Source organism: Dreissena polymorpha, chromosome 14 (assembly GCF_020536995.1).
Source record: "Dreissena polymorpha isolate Duluth1 chromosome 14, UMN_Dpol_1.0, whole genome shotgun sequence".
Taxonomy (NCBI): Eukaryota; Metazoa; Mollusca; class Bivalvia; order Myida; family Dreissenidae; genus Dreissena; species Dreissena polymorpha.
Window position 1 is genome coordinate 66499647 of NC_068368.1, and position 27019 is coordinate 66526665.

At 35.6% G+C, this 27019-nt stretch overlaps 1 protein-coding gene across 1 annotated transcript; it reads left to right on the forward strand.

The window, feature by feature from the left end:
• The first annotated feature begins 12321 nt into the window (after positions 1–12321).
• On the forward strand, positions 12322–26033 carry LOC127857450 (sushi, von Willebrand factor type A, EGF and pentraxin domain-containing protein 1-like). The gene is made up of 16 exons (XM_052393845.1): positions 12322–12327; positions 13268–13442; positions 14439–14595; positions 14804–14925; positions 16070–16324; positions 17126–17341; positions 17802–17990; positions 18371–18862; positions 18963–19124; positions 21503–21644; positions 23403–23521; positions 24428–24506; positions 24855–25006; positions 25238–25408; positions 25679–25768; positions 26008–26033. The coding sequence occupies exons 1-16, from the start codon at positions 12322–12324 to the stop codon at positions 26031–26033; spliced, it is 2553 nt and encodes an 850-aa protein (XP_052249805.1).
• The last annotated feature ends 986 nt before the right edge of the window (positions 26034–27019 follow it).

The window sequence follows — 27019 nt, forward strand, 5'->3', positions numbered from 1 at the left end:
TCCCTAAAATCCAGTGCGGATTGCACAGGCTAATCAGGGACGACACTTTTCGCACATGTATTAAACCCCCTTTTCACAGAGCACTTCTCAAATATATTATGAAACATATATATATTAACAAGGATAAAGGCAATAACACATTTATCACTCACCTTCTGATAGGTAACTTTGACAAATAAGTGATACAAAACATTGTCAATGAAAATTTTTAGCACGTTGGACTAGGAAATGAAGGAATCATTTGACTGCATTTATAAAATAAAAAAAGCTGATCGATCACCGCAAAGTCGTCTTAAATAAAATAGATGATGCAATTGTACTGTATCTCTGCCTTTTGCTTCAAATCAGGGTTGGCACCAATCGACCACCCCCGGTTTAAACCGGCGGTTTTAACCGGTTAAAACCGCCCCGGTCAATACTCCTGAAGTGGTCATTACTGGTCAATACTGGTCGATTGAACTTTACCCCCAATTGTGATTAATATTACCTGCTTTATTAAACAATATTGATAATATAAATTAAACAGACATGATGCCAATAATGCCTTAAGCTATTAATACCCACTATTGTATACCTGTTCATGCAATTTGTAAGCCAATCTCTAAAAAATTTGCAAATTAGTCAAAGTTGGTCAATTGGATTTTTCTGGTCGATTGAACTTTTTTTTCCAATTCTAATGAATGTTCAGATAATTCTTGATTCGACAATATTAACAATATGGCACACCCATGATGTGCATTATCAAAAGTATATTCAACTTTTTGAGATTTATAAACATGTCATCATCAGCACATCATACAGGTAATGTCAAAATGTTGTGATGTTGAAGTGTCACACCTTTTCGTCATGTATTATTGCCCAAAATTTCTTTAAATTCTTTGAAGCAAAATAGTGAAAACATATTTTATTTTATAATGTCTTAAGCTATTAATACACCCTTATGTATACCTATTCATGCAATTTGTAGGCCGATCTCTCATAATTTTGCAAATTAGTCAAAGCTGGCCTTTTTTATGGAGAACTGAATATTGAACAATGATGTGCATTATCAAAAAATTCAAAAGTTTATTCAATGTTTTTGCGATCAAAAAAGTTTATACACATATGAAATGTCATCATCATCACATCATACATTTCTTAGCAAAGAACCAAAATCAATATAAAAAAAATGTTAAATATAACTTGCAGTCAACAAATGGTTCAAGAAAGCAACACAAATCTCAGTTCATATTCATTTTTTGGAAATAGTTTTTTATTTTCGGATCGGTAAACATTTTTTAGATCAAAAAAATGTATACACATATGAACATGTCATCATCATCAAATCGTACAGGCATTGTCAAAATGTGCGTTGTTGAACTGTCAATTCACCAGGTAATGTCGTGATCTCCACGGAGAAACCGGTAGCATTCAACTAACTTGGCAGCTTTCTGGATTCCTAAACGGTTTCTGAGCTTTGTTTGGATGGTACCAAAGTTGGAGAAGATTCTCTCGAGAGACGCTGCGCTGCTTGGCATTCGGAAAAGTTTCACGGCAAGCTCACAGAGGTTTTCATCAAGAACTGATTGTCGCTTCAAGCAGGACCACCAGGCATTGGGCTGCACTTTGCATGAAACATCTTCACTGCGCAAAGCATTTGGAATGTTCACAGAATTCTCCATGAAGGGAAGAAGGTCTGGAAGGGCATCAGGGCACCTCACTAACACTGTGTCCTGTGCTGCATTGCACTGAGATGCGTCAAGTCGTTTGTCGCGATACACAGGGTGCAGGATGTTGGCCAAGTAGTGCATAGGGGTCATTGCTTGGTTGAATCGGGCAACAATCTTGGTGCGGTAGTGTTGAAGCTCTTCATTGTCAAGGAGATCCAGCCAGGACTCGCATGCATCCGCAAGAAAACGTGTGTCTGACTGTACCTTATCCAGGGCCAGGGCTACTGGTGACAGCTGTTTGTGCAGGTGCTTCACCTCGTTGAATAGTCCCACATTTTGAATAAGGTTTAAAATCCTTGGGTTCGATCACATCATTACTACTGGCTTACACAAGCATCATGTAAGGTCTGTTTCTAATGTATGTCTCTAAGCAGGTCAGTTGACTGTTCCACCTGGTGTCAGCAGGAAGCTGGGGCTTTACCGATCCCGGGACGTTGCTGAGTAGTGCTCCAGGAGCATGGTGATTCCTGAAGTACTTGTTGACTTCAGTCACTTGGCTCATCACCTGTGGAGGGGTAATGTCTTGCCCGAGAAGGTTGAGCCAGTGCGCAGAACACCCATACACTGTCAAAGATGGGTCGTGCTCAACCAGACTTCTTCTCATCGCCACCATCTTACTCTCGCTATCCGTCACTACCCCAACCACTGTACAATTGTAGGTGTCTTTAGCCTCTGCTATGCAGTCCTTCGCCAGATCCGTGCAGTATGCTGCTGTCTACTTGTTGGCGACAGCATCGTTGGCGGACAAGAAGTATGCCTTGCCGTCACAGTGACGGCTGGTGGCAATGACAGGGGTATTGTGTATGTCCGACCACCCATCTTGCATTAGGACAACATCTTTCCCTTCAAGCTTTCCTTTTACTAAGGCTTGTAGTTTGTCATGGACCTTGTCTAGGAGGGATCCGCCTATGTCCTTGCGAGATGGAGGGGTGTAGCCTGGGCGCAGCATCTTGATGGTATCCCGAAACACTTCATCGTCAGCCATATTAAATGGAATGTTGCAAGCGTAGAAAAACTTTGCAATTTGCTCATCCAAGGAATCACGCATGGTGGTATTTGTCACAACACCAAAGTTGCTTAAAGACTGCTGTTTCTGGCGTATGGGTGGATTGCTCATTGCTAGGAGCTGGAGCTGGCGTAGATTCTACAAGCACAGTTTCACTTGCAGGCATGACACTACTCGCAGAAATTTCTTTTACATTTCTGCAAATGAGTTTGTAATCGTATCACTTTGGAACTCACTTCAACAGAGCATTCTTTACACTTTGCAACTGTCTTAGTCCCTTCTAATAATAAGTGATAAAATCCCCACACAGGATCTTTGGGTTTCATTTTAAGGCTTCTGATTTAGACAATGTTAAAACTGTGAATGAAAAGCAGGAATGATGAATTCAGTATGAGGTACTTTTATATACATGTATTTGCTAATAGCTATATTGCTAAAACAACACCTTAGGAGCCTGCCAAGTGCCAACCTGTCAATTACTGTGTGTTAGTTGTTCCTCATGCCCCACTTCTCACCTATACAGGTTGGGACACCCAAAACTGATAATATGGCCTTAAATAGCACCTTTTTGACATAACCCTTACTTGTCAGGAACTGTGAAACCATTATTATTCGTCAGACATTAATTTTCGTCTTTTTCGTCCTTCGACCGATGGACGAATTCAAGATCCTAACGAACATTCATGTCCCATATTCGAAACAAATAAGACTGAATTACCATAGGCATACGGCATTTAAATCCAGCGTAATCCACGCATATACACCGGGCTCGAAATTAACACTCACACACTCGCAAAATGCGAGAAAAAAAGATTGCAAGGTAAGTTATAAGCCACTGGTATTTTTGCAAATAAAGAAATAGTGAAAAAAACACGAGTTATATTGCTAAATGCGTTCGACGGCGTGAACGCTAAACCGTAGGTCAATTTTATGAACGTCCGAATACCCATATGCGGAAGCGCGCACCTTGTTTGTAGACTGGTATACTTATAGTACAGATACACGGATGGTATTTATATAAAGAACAAGAAACAGTTGACTATTCACACTCAAGTTAAATCCGGTTTTGACACAAATGGGTGTACATTTTGCACTGTACTGACAACTGACATTTCCTGTAAAACGCGAATGCAATAAGGCTGTATCGAATGCGTCGACTTCGTTTAGGTATAATAGTGTTAATTAGCGCTAATTGTTAACAACTTCATTACCCATTGTGTGTATTGTGTTTTTCAGGGGTGTTGCAGATTATACAGCGAACACGCGGCGAATCCGGATTAAAGACAATACTATTAAACGCAATTTAAATAAGACGATGTGTGATCAACACCTGACTGAAATATATTCTGCGCTTTTTTTTACAAATTAATAAAGAACATTTTGATTGGTTGTCCGTGATTGAAAATACGCGGTTGCGAAAAATTCGTGCTGGGGAAAGAGAGGTGACACTTGGTAGTCACTTGCTGGAGGTGGGCCTTGTTTGGCATATGCCAATTAACAAGTCTGTTATTTCAGGTGATAGTAACTGTCCATTATTATTTTATGTCATTAAAACGTTCTTTGTTATGATTGGCGGATAAGTGGGACTGAATAACCGTTGACGAGTGTTTTAAACAACGAAGCCAATTGCCAATTAGTCTTTTTCCATACATGTATTACATAAATTACAAACAAATCGGACGCTTTTTTTCAAAACCAGAAATGGACGAATTTAAGTGCAGACGAAATAGTCATTTTTTTAAAAAGGACGAAATTTCATGCTGACGAAAATAAATGGTTTCACAGTATTCTTGTCTAGATTTCTTAAAATTCTTTTTAAACAAAATAGTGAAAAAATATTTTATTTTCCATAAATATAAAAATAAAAAACATAATAAGAAATAATTATTTAAAGAAAAAAATAATTGAAAAGAAGAGTCTAGAGTAGACCCACAATTGGAAAACATTATTTGTTGGCAAAATCAAGAACTTTGATTGCTTATTCATTTGAAGACCAATTAAACTTTTAAATATGAAAGGAAAAAAACTCAAAAATACAGAGAAGAAAGTTAGAAGTAGCTGTTAAATTAAAAGCAAGTTATCTTCTTTTGTCCTGCTTTTGTTTGAGTGATATCAAATAGCCTTAGGGCAGATTTGCTTGATTGTCAATATCAGAGACATAACAGTGCATACATTTATTACCAATTAAGGCCTTGGAGCCAGATTTACGACCCTAGAAAACACAAGAGTTCTGTTTGTCCATCTGCCTATCAAATATATATATCAATAGATAAGTGAAATACTATGGTAACTACAATAGTAATAATACTTTAGTAGCAGATGTGATACACTGAGATAAAGATATTGCCTTAGTCCTTATGTATTTGAGGTCGTTTTCATAAAAAATAAAGAAGTGATTTTTTAAAGCTTTAAAGATTTGTTTCCAATTAATAACTCAAAAAAAAAAGATTATCAATTACATAATAATGATTAATTTAATATAGGAAGGCTTAAAGTCTTCCTTTGTGATGTTGAAATGCTATAATTTTCAATCGACCAGTATTGACCAGTATTGACCAGTAATGACCAGTATTGACCGGTTTAAACCGGGTATTGACCGCCGACCCGGTCAATACTCAATTGACCGGTCAATATGCCAACCCTGCGCCTGCGTGTAGAGTAAACCTTTCAAACAATACAGACAATAACCAAATGGAACTGGAGTTTAATGTTGTGCACAAATTTGAAGTGATAAAGAGTAATTTATTTTTCAACTTGTTCATCTCCGTAGTATACGTTTAGTTGTGAGATGTTAACGGTTTTCCCCAAAACAGGTTTTCGCTGCGAAGTCAAAGTGGGTGGGGAACGCGATTGCTTGTGGATTTCGAGTTGCTGAAACTTTGTAAGGAAGCTACTTTTGTGCAATATTCAGCGATTTTGCAAGCTGTGTGTTTGAAGTCGGAGATGTATATTGCTGAGATTAATGATGTTGTGTACGCTGCTGTGACCAATGATCCGTTGAGTAATTGTCAAGTTTGACTAGTCAATGTACCGATGTAGATGTAGATCTGCACCATATGTTTCCAGGGCGAGTGGTTGGTAAGTTTCATTGTTATACATGCATATTACACATGTTACATTATTTGTGCTATTTTGACACCCATTTTTCGTGCTGATGAACCAACGGCCAGTGCCAGTAGCCCTACTGTCTTTGGTCTGTGTGCTTGTTGGAAGTAGAAAGGGTTGTTTAGCTCCAATAAGCCATGTAGCTATTTTTTGGATAAAATTTATGACAGTTGGCTTTTTTATCTTTGTGCAGAAACCTCTTCCGCCTCATTATGTGAAATCATTAGGCGCACACTTTTCATATTATGGAAAAATGAGTCACGCAATGTTCACAGTGAGAAAATTTGGTTGTGACTATTCAACATTGTGAAAAAATATGTCGCTCATTGTTTAAAATTCCTAAAATATCAGTCGCAAACTTTTAAAAATTGTGAAAAAAAAAGTGTCTCGCAATGTTGAAAATTGTGAAATATGAGTCGCGCAATTTTGAAGATTTAAAAAAAATGAGCCTCGCAATCTTGACAATTATGGAAAAATAAGTTGCACACTTTTCAAAATTGTGAACAAATGAGTTGTAACTGTTGAAAATTGTGAAAATAATTAATTGAGCATTGTTCAAATTTGTGAAAATATGAGTCTCAGTAACGACATCAGCAAGCATATGCCACTCAGCGTAACAACATCAGCATTAGTCGCTAACTATTGAAAAATGTGAAAAAATAAGTTGCACTCTTTTTTTAAATATTGACCATTTTCATCGCGAATTCCTATAATTTGTGCAAAAACAGCTATCGCTAATAATCATTGAGGGAAAAAAAAACAAGTCTATTATAAAAAAGTTTTCAGTTTAAAGAAATTCGTAATTATTTTTTATTTAAAGCTGTTTACGGCCATTTCATATGACTATCATATTTTTTATTATGATATTGTGTGCCTGTCTATTTTATAATTTGTTCAAGTTTTGATATTAAGATGTTATTTTAATAATCTTTATTTTGACACTTTGTCTCATGTTGGATTTGTTATATTTTATTATTAGATAAAAATGGCATCGTATGAACCAGTAGTCATAGTATAAGCAACAGTGAAGCCTAATATGCATTCATCTATTATTATTTGGGCACAAATAATTTTACCGTGTGAAGACCCTACATAAAAATGCTGATTTTTTTCTTACTTGGTACCTGGCGACACACATTTTTAAGTCTATTTCATTAAATTTGGCATGTATATTTCTAAAAATGGCATCTTATGAACCAGTAGTCATAGTATTAGCAACATTGAAGCCTAATATGCATTCATCTATAATTATGTTGGGCACAAATAATTTTACCGTATCGTGTGAACACCCTACATAAAAATGCTGATTTTATTCTTACTTGGTAGCTGGCGACACACATTTCAAGTCTATTTCATTAAATTTTGCATATATATTAATAAAAATGGCATTGTATGAACATGTCGTCATAGTATAAGCAACATTGAAGCCTAATATGCATTCATCTATAATTATTAGGGCACACATAATTTTACCATGTGAAGACCCTACATAAAAATGCTGATTTTTTTCTTACTTGGTACCTGGCGACACACATTTTCAAGTCTATTTCATTAAATTTGGCATAGATATTTTTATGCTCCCCCCCCCCAAAAAAAAAAAAAACTTGGGGGAGCATATAGTTGCCGCTTTGTCTGTTCGTGTGCACATCCGTCCGTCCGTGCACAATTTTTGTTCGGGCTATTTCTCAGCAACAAATGACCGGAATTCAATTAAAATTTATGTGAAGCTTCACTACCAAGAGGAGATGTGCATATTATCAGCTGGTTCTGGTCGGATGATTTTTCATAGAATTATGGCCCTTTGAAATTTCTATTAACTGTACATATATAGCAATTCTTGTCCGGGTATTTTTTGGCAACTAATGACCGGAATTCAATTAAACTTTATGGGAAGCTTCACTACCAAGAGGAGATGTGCATATTATTAAGGGATTCTGGTCGGATAAAGTTTTACAGAGTTATGGCCCTTTGAAATTTTTCATTAACTGTACATATAGTGCAATTCTTGTCCGGGCTATTTCTCAGCAACTAATAACCGGAATTCAATGAAATTTTATGGGAAGATTAACTACCAAGAAGAGATGTGCATATTTTCAGCCGGTTCTGTTCGGACGATTTTTCCAGAGTTATGGCCCTTCGAAATTTTCCATTGTACATATAGTGCAATTCTTGTCCGGGCTATTTCTCAGCAACTTATTATGGGAATTCAATGAAACTATATGGGAAGCTTCACTACCAACAGGATATGTGCATACAGGAGTTGACACTAAGGCACGTCCGACAGACATTGTGTAGTAAGATCGGTGGTCGGGCTAGTAAAACTGCGGGCTAGCTTGTCCGACTGGTCGTACATTAAAAAATCTATACTGATGCATATAACTATAACTAACTGCTGTGAAAACCTTTATTTTTAATGTGTAAAATTACTCTCGTATCCGTTATTTACATTAAAACAAAACTAGTGTATTTAAATAAACGCAGAGCATTCACATGATTCATTGCTATTTTTAGACGCAAAGGGGAGCTTCCTGCAGATATTGCTTGTTTCAATTGGTCAAGTTGTCATGAATATTAATGATTTTCTACAGTGTCGTAAAACTGTAGAGCATGATATTGCGACTTCTTTCGAAAATCGGTATCGTCAATGTAAACAAGAGAATGTAATTTAAAGAATGGCTTTGCTCAAGTTCGGATTTTCGTCCGACAAATCACTTAATAAAAAAGAATCCGACGCTTAAACTGACACGAAAAGTAAATATGAAGAAACACGAAAACGCAATTTTATCCTAGATGGAAAATCGAGTCAGTTCCCATGGATTGAACTTGACGGAGAAAAGCAAAAAAGTTTTATTTTATTGTTTTACTCTATGCGTCAAAAAAATATTGTGTTTACTGATTATTTACTGATAAATCCTGATTAAACAGTTACATGACAAAATTGTGTTCATTTGCTATGTCATTTGTGATCTAGTAGACATCAGGTTCGGGCTAGTACATTTAAAGAGGAGCTGATCCGACGGTCTTGCTGTAAAAAAAGTTAATGTCGAACCCTGGCATATTATCAGCCGGTTATGGTCGGATGATTTTTCACTGAGTTACGGCCCTTTGAAATTTTCCATTGTACATATAGTGCAATTCTTGTCCGAGCTATTTCTCAGCAATTTATCACGGGAATTCAATGAAACTTTATAGGAAGCTTCACTACCAACAGGAGATGTGCATGTTATTAGCCGGCTATGGTCGGATAATTTTTCACAGAGTTATTGCCCTTTGAAATTTACTATAAACTGTACGTATAGTGCAATTCTTGTCCGGGCTATTTCTCCCCAACTACTGACTGGACTTCAATGATGCTTTATGGGAAGCTGAACTACCTTGAGGAGATGCGCATGTTATTAGTGGGTTCTGGTTAGATGAGTTATGGCCCTTTGAAATTTTTAAGTTGCTAAACCATGCATTGTATTATTTTGTCCAAAGTTATGCCCCTCAAGACGTTTCCTTTAATATGAATATATAGGGCAATATTGTGACAAAAAAGACTTTGGGGAACATCACCTGTCTCCGACGGTTTCTTGTTCACAGAGTTATGGCCCTTTGAAATTTTCCATTAACTGTGCAACTAACGACCGGAATTCAATGAAACTTTATGGGAAGCTTCACTACCAAAAGGAGATGTGCATATTATCAGCCAGTTCTGGTCGGATGATTTTTCACAGAGTTATGGCCCTTTGAAATTTTCCATTGTACATATAGTGCAATTCTTGTCCAAGCTATTTCTCAGCAACTTATTACGGGAATTCAATGAAACTTTATGGGAGCCTTCACTACCAACAGGAGATGTGCGTATTATCAGCCGGTTATGGTCGGATGATTTTTCACAGAGTTATGGCCCTTTGAATTTTTCTATAAACTGTACATATAGTGCAATTCTGGTCCCTGCTATTTCTCCCCTATTACTGACTTGAATGCAATGAAGCTTTATGGGAGGCTTAACTACCTTGAGGAGATGCGCATGTTACTTGTGGGTTCTGGTTAGATGATTTATTTAGAGAGTTATGGCCCTTTGAAATGTTTTAGTTGCTTAACCATCCATTGTATTTTTTTGTCCAAAGTTATGCCCCTCAAGACGTTTCCTTTTATCTGAATATATAGTGCAATATTGTGACAAAAAAAACTTTGGGGAGCATCACCCGTCTCCGACTGTTTCTTGTTAAAAATGGCATCGTATGAACACAGAACCGCTTAACACGTCTGGTTTCAACCCGCCGGAAGTCACCTGCTGATTGTGTGTCCGCATCATCATTTCTTATTGTTACTCTGACAGGGATGTGTTCACCAGTCATTACGTATGTGATTCTGTATTGGGTTTATGGAAACTGTCCACACTATTCTCTGTGTATGTATGTGTCCGGCTGCTAGAGGGTGTGTTTAGGTCTCTCGCATCGAAATAACAGTGTGTAACATGTATGTTCTCCGACTCCAGTTGTACCTCTACGTTCCTCACTCGGTCTTCAACCTCTACGATTCTAGTAACAAGGGAGCCAGTGAGATTTCTCATGGCCTGGAGTGTCGCTGTCGACACAGAGTTAACGGCATTCAGACAATTTAGAATGTCCGTCTTGATATTCAGATTACCAGTTTAAATACAGTTTATCTGCTCCGACCTCCAGTTGTAACTAATATGTAGAGATTGTTTAATACAAAATACGCTAGCCTGAAGTGAAGTAATCGTGTCTTTTATAACAGCCAGCTCTTGTGCACATTGACATCTCTCAGTTTTTGACGTACGGTTGGAGCTCATTTAGTATGATGTCGATGAACGGATGATTTTCTTGCCTTACCAGAGCTTATCATATTGTTAATGATACTGTAGTCACCCCCTTCAATAACCCAATTTATCGAGTGAATGTCTTGTGCTAATCTGATAGCCACTGATTCACCAGAACGCGTGTAGACTCTATGCCTTAGTTCAGAGTTTTGATTTAACGGGAAGTCTGGACTCACTTATTTCAAATGTTCAAAGTATTGGCAGCGTATACGATCGAGGTCAGACTCGAACGATGCATTCTCACGAACAATACGCTGAACACACATATCTCATGGGAACTCCGTAAACAAGTTCACAAGTGACTGGAGTTCCTGAACATCTCGAAAATTAACCTTCTCTAGGTCAGTATAGTCCTCACAATTACTTTGTTGGCCGGTGACGTCATGCCCCATTGAATGCCTATCACATAATCCCTGTGTCCGAGGGCTGTTGAACTAACGGTTCAACACTCCGATTTATATCCATTATGCTCATCACAATACGGTGGCCTGTCGTGAGCTGTTGTGCGGTAAACCAAATATATAACTAGTTTCTACGCAATCCACACGCATAAAATGACAAAAAAATATGAAAAATGTCAAATATCATATATAATCTTGCACAAACTGTCTTTATAACTATTTACTCCGATAGAATACACTTTGCTTCTTATTTTAAATATATTGTCACACATTTTTACAAGCTCAGAATATTGTAATCCTTGAAAAAATACTCGCGATCAAACATGAGTTTTAATCTCGCGCATGCGCATGAAAATGAATAAATGATATTTTTAAGAACCGTTCAAAGTAGGTGTCCCAAGAATGCATGCTTGTTGCGTGTATATTGCCTTGTATTTGACAGATAATAATTTACTTTTCATAAATGTGCGTATATTGTGTTGACGTTTTTACAGGATTTACGTTCTGAATTTGTTCTTGATTTAATTGTGTTGATTATATTAGTTACAATTGTCTTATAATAGCATTAAGTAGTATTAAAATACCCGACACATTATCCGGAGCGTCTTTTACCGTCGCCAAGTACTATACAATAAAGGAAATAAAACAAATAAAACACGCCATTTAATTAAAGCGGATGCCTCTTCCGCGTTGGAAAGGGGGTTTCAACTAGTTTGATAGTATGTTGTGTTTTTTATTATTAATATTTGACAATAAATTCAGCCAGCAATCTTGCATTGATGTCCCTATATTACAGCTTCTTTAAGAGATGAATTACGATTATCCGGATTTTGACATATAATTAGCATGGTTTATAAATATTGTCAACAAAAAAGAATTCAGCAGAAACATTTTTCTATTGCTAACATAAAACTATTGCGTAAGTTAATTGAAATTCAATCGAATGTGTGTTATCTTAAACATGCTTGTTGTTTATTTAATATATAATATTATTGAAACCACGTTTTCCAGCTGTCCAACAGCTGCATGCGTCCCACGTCAAAGCGCGTTCATCATAGACTGAGAATAAACCAAGCTAGTGAACGCAGTGTCAAACAAACAAGGCCCGCCATAGCGGCCTTAAGTTTAAACCTTTATTGACAGGAAAGATTTAAACATGCGACACTGTGGTGTGGTGTACCTGATAACGAGACACCAATCAAAGTGTATGTAACTGATATACAGGTATTTAAGTCCCGCCATTCGCAGTTCACTTGCCCTTTTCAAAGGAAAATGAAGGTAAGTAAACTGTTTAAGTATGAGATAATTATTTTATGTATATACAATGTATTGCATGTATCGATTTTATTGAACTAAACATATTTCAATTAACAAAAGTAGTATAACGGTTATGATAATGACGATACAAATAATAATACCAATAATACTAAAATATTATTATTATTTTTATTAATTAGCATTATTTGTATTTGTATTATTATTATTAATTTTGTAACTTTTGTTATAATAGTAATCATCAGCAGCATAAGCATCAGCATCTTCTTCTTCATGTTATTATTAATATTATTATTATTATTATTATAATTATTATTATTTCACTAAAAGCATAACCACTATTATCATAATGAACAACAAAACAATTGCTATAATTCGGTTTGTAGAACGCCGGCTTATTTGCTTTGGTATTTCTCGGATGCGTTCAGCTTTCAATTTTTGGCCATGCTGTAAAGGCTACAAAGGTATTTATTAGTGTCTGCGATGCGTTTGTTCTAAATTTTGTGTGACGTTTTACTTAGAAGAAGAGAACACCCCTCCATTTAGAGTCCAAAAAAGGGAATGCATTAAACACAGGATGTCGCAGTTTAATGTCTTTAGCATTTACGTGTATTTTTCAATTATTGTTGTATGATTATTTGTCGCGTAGCGCATGTGACATTCGCGGTTACATTTAATATTGCTACTAAAATGCTTTAAACTTTCACAGAATTGATATTTTAGTTCACAAATTGTTGAATGTAGTATGATATAAACGTCCCCAATGCATTGCAGAGGACTTGTCCTGTGCAGCTTGGGGAGTCCTTTAGTAGGCAAATAACCTTCATTTTAAAGCAAAAAGATGGTGACCAGACCCCTACTTCTGATCATATTTCTATGTTTGTACTAACCCTTTATTGATAATGAAAATGTCAGCACAAAAATTTGCAATTACTCCTTTCAGACTGAACTGCGCACATTGTTTGATAACGGATGTCCTTTACGTTACGAATATGAAAGGATGAATTGTACACGTTGGACTGAATATATCAAGTTAAGGAAACTCATACCTTTTGGGGAAACATGCACTTTGCAAGTTAACGACCACGAGCTTAATGTCACGTGCACGGAAGCTCTGAGTAAGGACTTTCACTTGTTTTTCAAAAACGTATAGATGTTTGCTTAATGTATTGTATATGTGATATATATATATATATATATATTTATTTCAGGTATATATGACCACGGGTTAGGCGAACGCTCGAAACGCTCTTTCGCTGCTATCGGAGGTTACATTGGGGGCCATTTTGGCCCTGTGGGGTTACTCGTAGGATCACTTTCCGGCTTGGTTGTTGACCTCATCATCTGCACGTTTTTCTGTTGTAAGATTCAACCTGTATTTCTTTTGATTGGAATGCATAACGTAAAGAACGTTGCACAAGTCTGCTAGACCCTGCTTTTTGGGGGCAATTTATACAATTTAAAGAATTTTACATCGGTATTTAATAATAGATTTTTCTTAACTGATCTGTCATCCATGAGTATCGAATTCGAATACAACTTGTGTTTCAAATGCATGTTGCAATTTCACATCATTTGTAGCTAAACTTGTTCAGGAGGTTGCTTAGTAAATGCGCCCTTCAAGAATTTAAACCGGTTTAAATCCCAAATTCTTTTTTGAAGATGGCTATCTACTGTTCAATCATTCTATGTTTATAGCTGATTATCGGTTAAAAAAATAAAGGATAACAATAGAATTTATCGCCGGATACAATTTATGAGTTTCCTTATGTGATATATTAAAGTATTAAGTTATTTCTTTCAAGGTACTATACAAATGCAACGAATACCAGCACTGTGTAATCAAGCTGCTTAAAACGAGAAATAACTTCTTATTTCACGTAATGTTTATTACCAGCATAACACATGAAGCCATGAACGACATCAATCTGTAATACAAACAATATTTGATCAGAAACTAAATGAATACTATTTGAGCCAAAATGCAAATGCTTTTTTTAACGAAAATCAACGCAAAATTTATGATTTGTTTGACAATTATAAACATGTTTATTTGAACAAGTGCTACAAACAAGCCTAGAACGCAACAATACAGTTTTCTTATATTGTTTAAGCAAATGGGCACAAAGAACCAAATAGTGCACCACTTGTGACAAAACCAGCTGCACTGAACCAGGCTAACCCTGTCATCGCTGCAACCAGACAGAAGACCGCTCATGTGTCATGGTCCGGACCTTTGATTCGTGACAAAGAGGACAACGCGGATTTAACGTATTTATATAAATTATATTAACATATGTCATTTCCTAGTAAAAAAAGTTGTTTATTCTTGTGTGGATTGTTTACAATTATTATTTATTATATTTACACATGTATATAATATGCATTATAAATCGTATCAGCTTACAAATTATCGATGTCTTAAATATATAGGTATAGTTTGTTTATATGTTTGCTTTTTTTTACTTTTGTATTTTAGTGTAACTGTTACACCATTGCAATCAGGGGCATTGTTCACTAAAGGATCTTACACGATATATTTCTCAGCTAAAGACAGTGGTGGGCGTATGGCACAGACGAGTTTATCTTTTGAAGTGAAAGGTTAAACAATAAGAATACTTGTGTTTGTTTTAAAACAAATCATGTTATATTACTTTGGCATGTTTCGTGTTAAAATGTGTTTAAATGTTCAACATAGAAACACAAATGAATATATAACAAACGTTTAAAAGTTTAGTAGTATTTCCATTTTATGCATGAATAATTAACGGCATTCATGATAATGTGGTGTTTTTGAATCATTCCATCAAAGATGTTCGTATTTCTTCTTTTAACGAAACTGAATTACATTCTTAAATACAAAAACAAACATATTATCATAGAGCCCATATGAAAATTAAATTATCGATACAACATTCTCGAGTGTGTTACTTTAATACCAGTTATCAGCTGTGAACCTGTTACAACGTTCCTAAACGGCCACGTTGAATGCGATCTTCTTGACAATATAATGGGCACAAACTGTACAGTTCATTGCAAACCTGGTTATTCATCAGATGTAAGATTTATGGTATGCACAGATTCTTCAAAATGGTCCATGGCTACACCGAGCTGTCAACGTACGTTTAATTATTTTTTAAACATCACATTGTAAATCAATTCGTCTATACTTGTAATATTACAACAAAATAATAGAAAACGATAATTCAAGTCATTACCATTTCAAATGTATTTTGTTATGATGTACATGTCAAGTATTTCAGTAAATGCGTGTTTTATTTAAGCCATACCATGCAATACCAGTCCCAATGTAACCGATGGAGAAATACTATGCGATCAAACACACGCAAAATATGACGCACTGTGTCGTGTCCATTGCTTTAAGGATTATTCTGTTATGGGACACAGCCAGATCGGTTGTGACGCAAATGGGAACTGGAAAATAAATGCATCATGCATAGGTAGCATATTTATAGAGCATTGACATAACTAGATCGATTACAAACATAACATAGCACATAATTAACTCAATTTTTTGCATTTGATTTAAAATATATATATATTCATTCATTGATTCATTCTCCACATCGACTATTATCTAAACATGTTTTACAAGAGAATTAAAGCACGTGCATAAACAATTCAATGACGCTAATAAAGTAATATAGTATATATGTTTAACCTCTAATATTTTCTAAAACGTTATGGCAACATATGACACTGAAATGTGCCATGTTTGTTTCAGACAAACAGCCGCCGTATTTCATTGAATGTCCAGGTGATATAAGTTTAGGTATTGATGCTCCAAATAACACGGCAGCTGTTACTTGGGATATACCATCTGGCACAGACAATTCAAATGGTCCACTGGAAATAACAGAAATTCATGGATATCTTCCCGGGCAGAGGTTCGAAGCTGGTTCAAGGACAGTAACGTATAGAATCAAAGACTCTTCCAATAATAGTGGCGATAGCTGTTCTTTCCACATTCACGTGAATTGTAAGTTAATTAAGTGAATTGTAAATTAACCTTTAGAACTGGCATTTCTCTGAGTCATACTGCCATCTTAAACATTAAAAGTATGCACGATTTATATAAAATACGTGATGTATGAGAATAAAGAGGAAGGTTATGAAAGCTTATCTTTAATTTTTGTAGAGTGTACTTTGTTTACTTTAATATTTGTCCAATGTTCAAATTTAAGCTTTAAGTTACAAGCAGTTACTTGGATTTATATTTATCGCATTAAAATTTAATGTCGATCTCATCAGAGCGTTTCAAAAGAAATTAAATGAATTGTATAGGTCCTTTAATCTGTAGCTGGTCGTTATATAATGTGTCTTCTTTTAATTAATGTATTTTAAGGTCTCACGAAATATTTTCTGTGCGTCAAACAGTTAATAAATGTTGGAAATTAAAAAACACATTGTAAGATATATTTGTATATCGATGTTCTCTAAATTCGGTACAGAAGCTTTAATTTAAACATTGCGGGTCATAAATTGCGTCTTATTGTTACGATTATACAGACAAACTTTTCAAAAACCAGATACAAAAATAATCGCATAAAACTGATAAATAGCAACACAGCCAAAACAATGCTTCGGTTATAAATAATATTCGCCTATGTTAAGATAAAGTTTTACTTAATTTGTAATCAGGTCCGCCTTTCGTGTAATAGAACATTATACGAGCCAACCAACTTTTTGCACAATTTACTACAATATTATTTCGTATATATGTACACAATTTGCGGGGGTATCTGTAGTTTTGAATACCTATTTTTATTTAAATTTAAAGCGAGAAGCTGTGATCCGCCCGATAATACAAGATGGGTAGGAGATGACAAGATGATATACGTCTGTCCGCACCTCTACACATTCGGCGCTACATGCAGACTGTCGTGTAAAGGCGGCTACCCACTTGGCGGAGCTAACACCATCACCTGTTTGCAGAACATCAACAAAGACCTGGAATGGCAATGGGATGCCAATTCTTTAAAACCGTTTTGCAAAGGTATTTAAATCAGTCTGTACCACGTTTGCATGCTGGATATATACTTGTGATGCTATAAGGTTCATTAAGATGGAACGGTAAGTATTTGTGATTATGTATTGGTAATTTGTTAATTTTAGATGGCCTTCAGCCGGTTTACCCTCCATCCAATCACCATACTATAAGGCGCTCAATCCAGTTGTTGGTGTTCGAGTTTGTCGCTGGCTTTTGTCATTACATGTTTTCTCTCTTTTTGTCTTTTTGTCTAGCAATTGGTTACTTTTACAGATACGAGTGGTATAATGATGATGTAACTAGAGTATCAAATGTCTTCTATTTAGATATAAAATCAGATTCTCATAAATATTTTATACGTTTTATTCATTGTTATTACAGTGTATATAACGTTTTATCGTAATAATAAGCTGACAGTTTATTCTGCCTTCTGAGCATGGTAACTAGTAGCAGATTAAAATTTTAGAAACAAACTGCACTCAACTTCGCGAGCCAAAAAATGGAGCCATTGCTTGTAGCGAATGGACCTATGGACAAATGTGCCTCATGATGTGTCAGAAGGGATTTGACGTTCCTGCAAACATTGATGGTCAATTCGTATGTGGAACATCGACTGGACTATGGCGCCCAAGTCACATAGTGCCAGACTGCAACGGTAAAATATTACAATTGCAAATAGTAAAAACAGAAGTATATAACTGTTCCTGGTAACATCCGATTTCTAACATAATATGCGCATTCGGGTATTCTTTGAGAATTTTTATTTTATCAAACGACAATATAAAAGTGACTTCTTATATGATTACATTAAGTGTGTAGCAAGTATCGTAAGAAACAATACACTTTGTTTAAAATATGATTTGCGATCTAATGCAACAAATAACAAACACTTATCACCATTTTCAGCAAAATATAAATGTGTACTTGTGTTGTTTACTAAAAGGTTGCTACAACTTTTTAATATTGTGTCGCATTTCTAATATTTGGACAAATATTAGTTCGAAGCTTAAACATTTTAATTGTATTACATTTCAGTCGCAGTTAATCCCGACATTATGAACCTTCCTTCTGAGTTCTACTACTACACCGATAAATGCAATTCTTCCACTGAAAATATATTTGAAATACAACACAACTTCATTAACGCCTTAAACACATCAAAATATTTAGAGTTTTGTACCTCAAATCCCGACTGTCAGGCCCAATTCGTGTCCATTTCATGTGGACCAACGTCCAGGAAAAAACGTGACACTAATGTTTACCGTAGAGCAACACTGCAATTTGCCTACATCGTAGACTTTGAAATTAGTTTAGCTTACCATTCACTACCTAACGAAACCGATAATCAGGCTATGGATCGAATTTCCTCAATGCTAGACAACATAGCCGAATCGATTCATATTGCAACTAGCAATGGAGCGTTTGACATTGCTGGTCTTGTAGTTGAGGCCGACTCCTTTGCTAGTGGAATTCCTTCAGTCAAATGCCCACCAGGAACGATTGCGCGTTCCGCCATGTCTACCTGTGGTAGGTATTGATGTACGGGATTTACTGTTCTTTTGTATATTATTCGTGTGTTGTGCCATGCGCTAAATACCGGTACTCAGGCAATTTTTGCATCTTACAGTTGGATGCCCAATAGGACAATATTTGTCCAACAGAACACGAACATGCATAGAATGTCCTCACGGGAGTTACCAAGACTCACCGAACAGCATCAACTGCACACCATGCCCATCGCTTACTAACACAACTGGAATCGGTTCAAGCAAAATAGAAGATTGTCGCGGTGAGATTAGCCTGATTCGATAACTTACCTTTAGCATTCTCATAGAAATTTGGTATTAACGTCATATACGAACACTCTTGTCAGGTGCTACGCTGCCCTCTAAAGAGACCACAAAAACGTGTTTGACATTATTGCGGACAGGGCAGGTCTTGACCAGTCTGCCCGATCTGGGCTAAGCTGGCCGCATATGACGTTATACCCATTTGCGCATCTTTTTGTTTCGTTAGTAGATTACATTGTGTTTTTATATGGCCTTTTAATTTATATGAATGTTAAACGTGTTTGACATTATTGCGGACAGAAACGTCTTTCTGGATAGCGGGCTGTGAACACAAAAACACCTTCTCAAATCGTTTAACATGTACATCAAGTCGTTTAAAAAATCCTTGACTACCTGGTTATAGAGCAGAAAGGGTACTGTGAAGTCATTTATTTTCGCCAGCACGAACTTTCGTCATTTTTATAAAAATGACGTTTTCGTCAGCACTTAAATTCGCCAATTCATGACTTTGAAAAAAAATGCTTCGGTCAATATCCGATTTGTTTGTCCGAAATATATCGCGGTTGCGAAAAATCGTAGTGGGGAAAGAGGGAGGACACTTGAGAGTCACTTGCAGGAGGTGGGGCCTGTTTGTCACATGTCAATATACTAGTCTTTTGTTATCAGGTGATCAGTAATTTGCCCCCATTAGTGTATCATTATTATGATTAGCGGGTTAGTGGGACCGAATAACCGTTAACGAGTGTTTGAAACCTGGGTTTGAAACAGTAAAGCCAGTTGCCAATTGGTCCATTCATTAATTATCATGGCCAAATTAATAACAATCTTACCTTTATCGGAGCAAATTAGAAATGGTGCGAAGATTATTGGTTGATATTAGTGTTAACAAACTGTTTGGTTAGTTTTCAATAAAGTTTCAAGAGTTTTGCATTGTAAATATTTGATCACTTTGACATAATAATTTTCGGAAGTGTAAAATTAACAGTGCATTATAGGACAGCGGTTTCATATTGCAAAGTTCAGATGTAATTGTAACAACCAATGGACAGTAAGTTTAAATAAGATTGAATGCAATAGGATACAAAGCAATGTTTTATTGCGTCATACTCAGTCATTCGAAACACGTGCTTTCCGGGGATATCCTGGAAATCACGCAAAAATAAAAGTGATTTTTTGAAAACAATTTCCCTACGTTTGGATGGAACTAATCGTCATGATTGATAATTTCTCTTTACCTGTTACGTTTTCAATTGCTACAAGTAACAATTATTTGAAACATGTATCGTAAAACTTGTAAAAGCTGTCAATTATTAAAAAGATCGATGGCCCATAAAACGAAGCCGAAGCTATTTTTACACCTGTATTTAGACAACCAAACACAAATCAAAATGTTCTGTATTTATTTGTAATCAATGCGGAGAAAGTATGCGATAAGTATATACATCACAATCTTTTCATTGTGTTTATTGTCTTTGATCCGGATCTAATCCGGTGCGTGGAGGCTGTATAATCTTCTGCAACAACACTGAAAAACACAATACATACAATGGGTAATAAAGTTAACAATTAGCGCGTATCATTACAATTCTACCTAAACGAAGTCAACGCAGTCAATACAGGTGTACTGCTTTCGCGTTTAAGAGCAATGTCACGTGTCAGTAAGTACTCTGTGTAATCTACACGGTTTTGTGTCAAAACCGGATTTATCTTGATTACGTAACAGACGGAGTATGAATGCGTGGATTACGTTGGAGTTTAGTGCCTCATGACTTTGGTAATTCAGTCTTATTTTGTTCAAATATGGGACATAACTGTTCGTTAGGATCTTGAATTCGTCAATCGGTCGACTAACAAAATATACGAAAAATAATGCCTGACGATATATAATGGTTTCACATAAATATGTTGTTGTGTTACACATGGTATATTTGCACATGAATGATATCATTCACAAGGTTTGATAAGTGAGCTCTAAAATTCTTTAAAACACACATGGTCAGTCATGTATTGAATATAATGTTTGTATTTAAAGCTCATCGCTTAACTTTAACCTAAAGTAGAGGGTAGCTACACGACACTGTCTGAAATGGCAGTTATAAATGTATTAAATGGGACAGAAGAACTGCTGTGGCAGAGAAGTCCTTATTTTCAACAAAGCATCATTACCCTTATGCACATGAAAATTGAATATCGTATTCACATATCAAAAATTATTGTCATAATTGAAAATACAGTGAAACACTTTGTACTGAAATAGTATAATATAAATTACACGAATAATAGTGCTTTACTTAATGAACTAAAACAATTAACATGAGCGTGTTATTCGTATGGTCTTCTATTGTTTCGTATGTATTATGTATTCCTGTGTGTTAAGCACCGTGTCTTCCTGGAGAGTATTCGCCCACAGGCCTTGTACCTTGCGCCAAATGTCCCAGTTCTGCGTTCCAACCTGTTCCTTCGTCGATCGTGTGCTCGCCCTGTCCATCCGGAACAAGAGCACCAACCGAAGGCGCAACGTCAGTTTTAAACTGTACACGTAAGTAGTATAACCCAAGACGATATTTATTTCATGACAAAAATTATTTTAAATAGAGGAATATTGTACAAATGTCTCATAACGAACTGGATTAGTTAATATATTATTAACATTATTAACATTTAGATTATTTTTATTTTTATTTGCTTGGATATATAGCCTTGAATTAATTTGACAATTTTTAAGGAATAATGAACATCCGTTTACTTATTCGGTTAAGAAATGTACAAACCCGCTTGAATTATATTTAGGCAAGTGCTCAATGACCTATATAATAAAACACAAAACTATATATGGAACAGACATAAAACAACATAAAACCCCTCCGTAACAGTAAGTGTGTGTTTAGATAGTGGTGCTTCACATTGAAATACATATACACATACTAAAGTTATGCGTTATAGGTTACGATGTTCAGACGAAGACCGGGTTTGTGGTATACAACAATGCTTCTGCAAGAGAAATAACTATTTCAACGTGGATAGTAATTAAGTCAAATCTGACAACAGACAATTCAATATCTATAATTGCACCAACCACCAACCAATTTGAACTCTCATTGGCGTTTTCACCAGGCAACGTCGTTGTTGTAACCATTATGAGGTACGAAACATTGATCGATTGGGTGATTCATTCATTCATTCATTATTTCATTGATAGATTGACGGATGGATGGATATATGGATTGATATATTGATGATGGATGGATTTATGGATGGATGGATGGATGGATGGATGGATGGATGGATGTATGTATGGATGGATGGATGGATGGATGGATGGATGGATGGATGGATGGATGGATGGATGGATGGATGGATGGATGGATGGATGGATGGATGGATGGATGGATGGATGGATGGATGGATGGATGGATGGATGGATGGATGGATGGATGGATGGAAGGACGGACGGACGGACGGACGGACGGACGGACGGGCGGACGGACGGACGGACGGACGGATGAATGGATGGAGTGACCAACTATTTTGGAATTTTCGCATTGTTTCGGTTTTATAATTTTGAGTTTGAAAAATTGCAATGTTAATAAATATATTTCGTCACCAAATTCGATATCTATATAATGTAATATTAAAATATGTATTAAAAACTATTAACAAAATGCGCTTTATATAGTCACGAGAAATGAATAAGTAGAAAAAAAGATAACGCACAATAAGTTTTTTTTATAAAAACAATTTAGCAATATATATATATATATATATATATATATATATATATATATATATATATATATATATATATATATATATATATATATATATATATATATATATATTTAAATTTGACACCCACGAGGGGGGCATTTAACTCTTTGCAAAGCTGTGAGACGAAATGACGATAGTCAGCGATTTACCAAATAGAGTGTAAATAGAAAACAAAAATATGTCGATAAAACGACACATGACAATGTCCAAACATTCTGTTTAAAGTATCAGGGCACAAATACTATAAAACAATATGTATTGTGTGATTACAATGGAGTGAATTCAGTAAGTGACTTTATTCGTGCCAAGCGTAAAATATACATTCAATTCGCACCATTTTAGCATTCAGTATGATCTAAGGAGACGGCGATTAATATCTGAATTTCATATACTTTAAGACACTGCCCTTGATTACATCAAATAGGGGTATTCAAATTGAGCTGCGTCGTGCAAAAATGGCTATGTGTTATAAGGGTAAGCGTTGCTCCAGACCAACTATATAAATCCAGCTTTTCCGATGGTCAACAGTCAGCTAAAAGTTGTATCAGCCATTCTTCATCTTTGTACACCATTGATAATCTGGCAAAAATTCAAGACGCTAAAATTGTAGTACCATCGCTGTGTGATGGTAGGTTCGATTAATATAAATGGATGCAGAGCAATTTCTGGAGCTGCACTCTTTTGGTATGTCTAAGGTGCCATTTAACCATGAGGCGGCTCAAAAAATTATACGACCTACTTCAATACCTGTAGACAGTCAACATTTTTATTTCAGCGATATTGTTTGCAAAAGCAATGCATCAATACAACTCCATTCTTGGACTCATCTTGCGCTAGCAATCGGGATACAAAATTTGGTGGTTTATTTGAACGGCAACGAAATTTGCTCCAATTTGACAGTGACACTTGAAAGGTCAACCGTATTGACTGCCGACGACCGTGTTGTCTTTCGTGGTGGTAATATAAATGGGGTTATGCTGTATTTTCTGCATATACGTTTTTTTTTCGAGCATTTGAGTAAAATTAAATATTGGAATAATTCATTTATTTAACTTTAATAACTTCCTATCAAATGCATTCTATTACTTTTGAACACTATTAATTGTTTGCTCAAGTGTAATCGGAATTTAATTTCGTAGCTCTAAGATAAGTCGTTTGTCAATATTTCAGAGATGTATTTATCGGACTTCCACGTTGTACCATATAAATCCAGCTTTTCCGATGTTCAACAGTCAGCTAAAAGTTGTATCATGCATTCTTCATCGTTGTACACCATTGATAATCTGGCACAAATTCAAGACGCTCAAATTGTAGTGCCATCGCTGTGTGATGGTAGGTTCGATTAATATAAAATATATTAATTAAAAGGCATGATAATACATGTATGCATATTCAAAAAAAAAATAACAGTTTTTCTATCATTTGAGACAAAATTGAAAGATTTATTGAAAGAAAAAACACACAACTAAGTATAAAAATCATCACATAACTCGAGTATCGAATTATCAATTCATGTGCATATTCTTATTTATAGCAACAGATGAGTGTTCAAGCAAACCCTGTGGTCAGCATGAATGTATCAATATGATTGGGGACTTCAAATGCCATTGCAGGTTGTTTTATACATTTTGCTTATATAAGTTTCCTTTGTAGTACAATATATGCTTCGATTTTTTATTGCAATGCTGTAGTGAAATGACAAATGATAAATATTTCAAATAAATTCCAAGCCGCATTGGAAATAAATGAAATAAATCAATCATACTTTGTTAGAACATTGACACATACACATATATGTTGAATTGGTTAAATATTGCAATTACGATTTCCATAATCATTATAAGAAGATCAGTTTAAGTAACAATCGGCTAATCTTGTATTTAAAGACAAGTGATGAACTGTCAATTCAATACAAGGTAATTGGACAATACAAACATTTCATGTTTTTATACTAAAAAAAGCAATGGTTTCACTGGAAGACTGTGTGAAGTGCCTCCTGATTTATGTTCGTCAAACGAGTGTTCAAATGGAGCGACTTGTTTGCACATGGGCTCCAATTATTACTGCCAATGTAGATATGGATACAGTGGGCTGCTCTGTGATCGGAAGGCTGGTAAATAAAACCCTATCAGAAAAAACTGGATCTTGCTTGTCATGATTTGAATTGATTTATAATGTAAATCTCATAATGTTACTTGATAGCAAATGAATGACTTGTCTCCTATTGTATGGTTAAATATAGCTATGTTATTTATATACTAAATGGTAGTACAACGCTAACATACTACTATGCATAAACTCGAAACTCTATAATTTTATATCGTCAAGACTTTGTGCATTTAAGTTGACGGGCAATGGTCCTATTGGACGGAATGGTCTGTTTGCACACACACGTGTGGTGGCGGAACGAGATCGAAAACTCGAGCGTGTGTCAGCCCACCGCCCGAACCAGAAGGTCTCGATTGCGAGGGGGAATCAATTGTATCGGAAGCGTGCAACACAGACAAGTGTCCAGGTAAACACAAAAACATGCTCAGTGTTTTCTGACAGTGTGAACATTGAAATTGAAGAATCAAAACAAAGTAACGTTTATGCCTTCTAGCTGAACCTATGTGCGATTTGACAAAAATATCGTACAGGTTCCGTTTCTATATATTCGGAACAAAATGCTCTTTCACTGTATGATTTAAAATATTCGTCTATATGTTAAGTGTGTAGATATTTAATTATTCATTGACAAATAGTGTTAGTTATTCTACGAAGAAGTTCGAATGCTATATTTCAGAATGCAGTGCACTGCGACGCCCGTACGGTGTGGAAATCTCCTGCAACGAATCTGTTGAGATAAAAAGTTGCACTCTGACATGCCGGCCAGGTAGATTTTTGCATGACAAGGTTCAGTGCTTTATTTTATACTATAGAAAAAATGTATTTAGATCTATATCGAAGTGAGATTTAAATTACAACGATATTGTTATACAATCGATTCAAACGATTGGATCAGAAAACGTATACATTATCATGATGTAAACATCGATGCATTTTTTAACAATACACCATGGCTCTAATACCGACTAAGTTGTACTAAAACTAATTTGTGATACGTCTTAATAGATTTCAATATTGGATGTAAGAAGTAATTTGCCATAAACTAAACTGTTTATTCTCGTGTGAGGTCTATATTTTGCGGAGCCTCCACTTCCTGTGTACGAGTGCGGTATTAGCACAGGCTACAAATGGAACCATCAGAACACTGCGAACCCAACAGCAATACTTCCTTCCTGTTCAGGTACGGATATTCCAAGATTCTATAATGAAATAAAAGATTGTCATGTTGTTATATCAATTACGTGGACAAGGCACAAAGTGATTGTTTGTTGAGTAACTAACAATCTAATATAATCAAAATAATCACGTTTTTTCCAGAGGTAAAAGCACCATCTCATATGAAGGTATCTTTGGAAAGTCATTATGAAACACTTGATTGCAACGAGAAAAACATTGACACAATTAACACGCAAATTGAAATAAAACTTAAGCAACTGGAGTGTGTTAAAGACGAACAGTGCCAAATTGATATACAGAACGAAGAATGTCATGTGGCCAGATTGAAGCGAGCTTCTGAGAACGGCCTCTCTCTAGTGGTGGATATACACTCTGATGTTCTGTCAACAAACAATGTACTTGATGTCGCTGCTGTTCTTGGCAACAATTCAGGTAGGGATTTTAGAGAAAAAAGATTGGTTTAAATGTCCATTGCAATATCCTACAATACAATAATAAAAGGTTATAATACATTTCAAAAGCGTGATCACAAATACTAATGAAATACCTGTAATATTGTTTTACACAGAAAAAAACATTGGTAGGCTAATGTTCTAATTTCATTCATATCAGATATCGGTAGCTGAAAATTGGTTATTCTGTAAAAAGACCATGTATGTTTACATTAATATGCATATCACATTATTATATATTTTAAAATAGTATTTAATTATTGTTATTAGCTATTGTATTAATGCAAATATACATGATCATTACATAATAATTTTTATTATGTGCTTCTTGTTTAAAAAAATTACTTGAAGCCCCGTCAGACGCTCTGGTCCACTTTGTGAAGAAAACC